The sequence below is a fragment of the Borostomias antarcticus genome, assembly GCF_949987555.1.
Source record: "Borostomias antarcticus genome assembly, chromosome: 11".
NCBI lineage: Eukaryota > Metazoa > Chordata > Actinopteri > Stomiiformes > Stomiidae > Borostomias > Borostomias antarcticus.
The window spans coordinates 5,650,354-5,655,353 of record NC_140244.1 but is presented as its reverse complement, the minus strand read 5'-3'; the positions used below and the strand labels follow the sequence as shown (position 1 = coordinate 5,655,353).

General features: G+C 51.2%; 1 protein-coding gene across 1 annotated transcript in view; it reads left to right on the top strand.

Moving 5' to 3' along the window:
- kif21b (kinesin family member 21B) overlaps positions 1-5,000 on the top strand; it is a gene marked incomplete at both ends in the record, with an annotated part of 83,600 nt that overhangs the window by 47,288 nt on the left and 31,312 nt on the right. The window contains 6 exons of the mRNA XM_084445755.1: positions 916-1,021; positions 1,141-1,267; positions 1,388-1,576; positions 2,261-2,460; positions 3,208-3,315; positions 4,057-4,358. Of these exons, the coding sequence (XP_084301881.1) occupies positions 916-1,021; positions 1,141-1,267; positions 1,388-1,576; positions 2,261-2,460; positions 3,208-3,315; positions 4,057-4,358 (1,032 nt within the window). The remainder of the gene's footprint in view (positions 1-915; positions 1,022-1,140; positions 1,268-1,387; positions 1,577-2,260; positions 2,461-3,207; positions 3,316-4,056; positions 4,359-5,000) is intronic.

The window sequence follows — 5,000 nt, the reverse complement described above, 5'->3', positions numbered from 1 at the left end:
AACCCAGCAGTATGTCATGATAACCCAGCAGTATATCATGATAACCCAGCAGTATGTCATGATAACCCAGCACAGTGTTAACTTAGCTTCACTCACACGGCAGCCGCTCAGTGTCTGTTAAGCTGACCTAGTGGGAGAGTCTCCAAGGTTGCAGGGAAGGGGGGGAGGGAATAGAATTGGAACGGGGCCAGGGATGCTGGCACAAACAAGGGAGGCTCTTATTCACTCTGACTACTGCAGGGTAGCGTGAGGAAGAGGAGGGGGGGAGGAAGAAGAGGTCAGCAGGGGTTAATACAGATTTAATGAGAGGGAGGACAGGATAGAGGTGGGTAATAAAGAGAAAGAGAGAAGGGTGTTTTCTCTCTCTCTCCATCTGTCTCTCTCTTCCTGTCTCCCTTTCTCTCTTCTCCCCCCCTCCCCTCTGGCTCTTTCCGTCTCTCTCTCTTCCCCTCCCTCCCCCTCCTCTCTCTCTCACTCTCCATCTGTCTCTCTCTGCCTCTCTCTCTCACTCTCTCTCTTCACCTGTCTCTCTGATCTTCTCTCTCTCTCCCCTCTCTCAATTCAATTCAATTTGCTATATTAGCATGATGTAACACTGTACTCTCTCTCTCTCTCTCTCTCTCTCTCCTCTCTCTCTCTCTCTCTCTCTCTCTCTCTCTCTCCTCTCTCTCTCTCTCTCTCTCTCTCTCTCTCTCTCTCTCTCTCTATCTCCCCCCCCCCCCTCTATCCAGCAGGCCTGAGTTCTTCATAAACACTCGGCAACACTCCCAAAACAAAACGTCTGCTTGTTTGAGGCTTAGCTGTGACATGCAGATGACAGGCGTTGGGGTTTAGTGGTGTAGTGACTCCGGACCGGCTCGGCTCGGCTCGGCCCGGCCCGGCCCGACTAACACACAGCTGCGTTCGTTCTTTCAGCCCAGAGTTGGAGAAAGGCTTGAAGAAGCGAGTGAAGCTGCACTCGCACGAGAACGGAGAGAACGGACAAAACGGAGAGATCGACTCGGATGACAACTATACAGATGTAAGATACGCTGAAAAGGCAAGTCAGGACTGGGAGTAGGCGCGCGGGAATGATGATTACGGTGAGTGTTTTTTTAACTACGTGTGTGTGTGTGTGTGCAGGAAGTGATGTCGCCCCTCCAGGAGGAGGAGCAGGAGGAGAGCGGCTGTGAGGAAGATGAGGAGGATGAGGAGGAGGGTAGGGACGAGGAAGAGTTCGACAGCGACGAGAGCCTGGTGGACTCCGACTCCGACTCTGAGGAGAAAGGTGCAGATTCTTACAACCCACCAGAGGGGGGCGCTATTTCCCCCCTGTTAATTATCCTATCGTCTCCTGAACTCTCTGACCTTCCCTGACCTCTGTTTGACCTTTGACCCCCCCCCCCAGCCAACTTCCAGGCGGACCTGGCTGACCTGACGTGCGAGATCGAGATCAAGCAGAAGCTGATCGACGAGCTGGAGAACAGCCAGCGGCGCCTGCTGATGCTCAAACTGCAGTACGAGGAGAAGCTCATCCTGCTGCAGAACAAGATCCGGGACACCCAGCTGGAGAGGGACCGCGTGCTGCAGAACCTCAGTGAGTAGGCCGCAGACCCCCCGGGGGGGGGGGGATTCTGGGAAATGTAGGCACGGAGGGCGTGTAGGAACTGGGGGGAATGTAGTGTTAAGTGTTCTTGAGGGGTTAAGTCAGTATGAAGGGTTGTGCTGTGTTCTGGATGCTAAGCCAGTTAGACCCAGCGGCCGTGGACACACAGTCACTTACAGAGTTGACGTCGGAGGCACACAGGGAGTCTATAAATGGAGAACATTAACTTACAGTACGAGTTACGTCACGTCGACCAAAAAAGGCTACATGCTTCACTACCTCAAGGAGTCACTGTGGAATAGAACTCACTGTAGGCATACAGCAAGCTCAGCGAGTTGAATTATGGATTATGTACCGTAGGCAAATGGGGACCGCCCCTGTACATCCAAAATAACCAAATCAAATCTAGACTGCCAGCCCCTCCCCACCCCCAATTTTTTTTTTTACCTCAATTTAACTTCCTTCCTTGAAGCCAGTTGCTCCCTGAGAACTATGGGTAATGCAGGCAAACAGGACATCCCCTGCACATCCACAATTACCAAATATAGACTACCAGTCCCCTCCCCCCACCCCCACTCCTCAATTTAACTCCCTTTAAGCCTGTTGCTCCCCGGGAACTCTGGGTAATGTAGTCCCGCAGGCTACGCTCTTACACTGCCACCCCCATCTCTCCAGTGTCCATGGAGAACTACACGGAGGAGAAGGCCAGCCGGATCCGGTCGGAGTACGAGAAGCGCCTGAAGGAGATGAACCGGGACCTGATGAAGCTTCAGGTGGCCCAGAAGGAGCACGGCCGGCTGCTGAAGAACCAGGACCGCTACGAGCGCGAGCTGAGGAGGCTCCAGGTCGAGGTGGGCGAGATGAAGAAGGCCAAGGTGAGGAGGAGGAGGAGGAACGTTTATGGAGAACAGAGAGGGGGTGATGGTCATTGGCGCCAGGGGGGACGTCTGGATATTTTTTGTCCCACTTTCATGTATTATGGAAAATATTATTTGGTGAGAACGTTTACACAGGTATTATGGTATTAGAACGCTGGTGAACATCTACCCAGGTATTATGGTATTAGAACGCTGGTGAACATCTACCCAGGTATTATGGTATTAGAACGCTGGTGAACATCTACCCAGGTATTATGGTATTAGAACGCTGGTGAACATCTACCCAGGTATTATGGTATTAGAACGCTGGTGAACATCTACCCAGGTATTATGGTATTAGAACGCTGGTGAACGTCTAAAGCCTATCACTATTGTCTGCGCCTAACCTGGTCAAACTTTTAATCCAATCATAAACAAACATTATGTCATTCAAATTCTCAAAACCAAGTTGTGAGCCAGTATGTCATGTTTACTTTTAGAAGTGTTTGCTCACTAATCTTAACATAATGTTGCCTGACAATGCCTGCCCATAAAAGCTTGCTAGCTAGCTAGCTACAATAGCAGCAGACAAGCTAATCCAACACAAATTGGTCAATAAAAAGAAATGCAAATTTCTTGGGGAAGAACCCCCTAATTAGGAATTGACCTTAGTGTCCCCCCACTGATGATATATTGGGTGTTTAAGAGGCGCGGGGGCGCGAGGGACCCATGAGCTGACGTGCAGTACCTCCTCCTCCCCCCCAGGTGACGCTGATGAAGCAGATGAAGGAGGAGCAGCAGAGGAGGCGCATGGTGGAGGCCAAGAGGAACCGCGAGATCGCCCAGCTGAAGAAGGAGCAGCGGCGACAAGAGGTGGGTGTGGCTTCACAGTCAGGTCAAAGGTCGTTTTTTAAATTTTTATTTAACATTTATTTCAATGGGAAAATCATTAAGAACACATTCTTATTTATAATGGCGGCCTGAGAAGTGACATGAGCCACTTTAGGAGAAGGGGAGGTGGGATAGAAGATAAAAGCAGCTTAAAATCGCAAAAAATACATCAACAGTAATCACTAATCATAGACACAAATATGTCAACAATAGCATCCAAACAAACATAAATGCAACAATATAGCTCCAGGCAGCGATAACGGGGCCAAGCACAACAAACGCATCAAAGGCAACAAGCGAAACACACCATAGCCACATTTGAGCTATGCAGCCATTGATGTCAATGAAAATACAATGAAAGTGCAATGGTGGTGTTGCACAAAAACGCTTATATCGTCATGAAAATTGAATCTGGCGATTTTCAGTCCAATGAGTAAGTTGTAGAGCATGCCATGTCCTTCCCATACAAGCGATATGAACCCCATCTGGCCACGGGGGGGCGCTACAGCAATCGATTGCGTTTTTAGACACTTTTAAGCATTTTGACTTGTTATAGTGCCACCCTGTGGCCAATCAGCTTCATCTTTCTCCAGTGACCATGCCCTGGTACCACTGTGCCAAGTTTCGGGAAAAATTGTCCAACCCACGTCTGACTGATCCGCTGACCCGTGTGTGACCCTGTGTGTGACCCCTGTGTGACCCTGTGTGTGACTCCTCCCCCAGTACCAGATCCGGTCTCTGGAGTCTCAGAAGCGGCAGCAGGAGCTGGTTCTGCGGAGGCGGACCCAGGAGGTGACGGCGCTGCGGCGGCTGGCCAAGCCCATGTCGGAGCGCGTGGCGGGCCGGGCGGCGAGGCGGGCCCAGCCGCTGGACTCCGGCGCTGAGCTCTCGGCCAGCACCACCTCCTCGGAGACGGAGGCCGGCCGCGCCGGCAGCGTGTCCAGCATCGTGCGGCAGTGGAACACCAAGGTCAACGGGTTCCACGGCGAGGCGGAGGCCGCCGCCAACGGGACGCGCGTGCTCGGGTACGGGCCGGACCGCGGATCCACGGGCTTGTCCATGTGTCAGACTGGCAGCCTGTCTGTCTGTCTGTCTGTCTGTCTGTCAGTCTGCCTGTCAGTTTCTCCATCTGTCTGTCAATCTCTGTCAGTCAGTCAGTCAGTCAGTCAGTCAGTGTGTGTGTGTGTGTGTGCGCGCACGTGCGTGTGCATAACATGTCTGCCGGTCTGTCTGCGTTCCTGCTGCTTAATAACAGTAAACCATGTACGTCAGGGTGGAGCTACTCTAAAGAGCTCAGTCAGATCAAGTCAAACGTATTTCTAAAGCCCGTTTATAAACAACCCACGTCCACCAGAGTGCTGCAGAAATCAGAGCAGCCAGTAAAACCACAATAAAACCACAATAAAACCACGTGCCGTGTTGAGGTTCTGTCCACTCTGGGTAATGAAGAGCAGTTATTGAATTTTCTGATTGAGTTACAGTAGATGAGAGACCGACTGACTGGACTGTACTGTAGGACACTGAGTAACACACAGTAGATGGTTGTAGGTAGGGATGAGACAGTATACCGTAAAACCGTGAACCGCGGTATAAACTGTCCACGGTATTAGAACCGTGACATTCCCTGTGTTTACAGTATTACGTTTACAGTATTACACAATAATGCG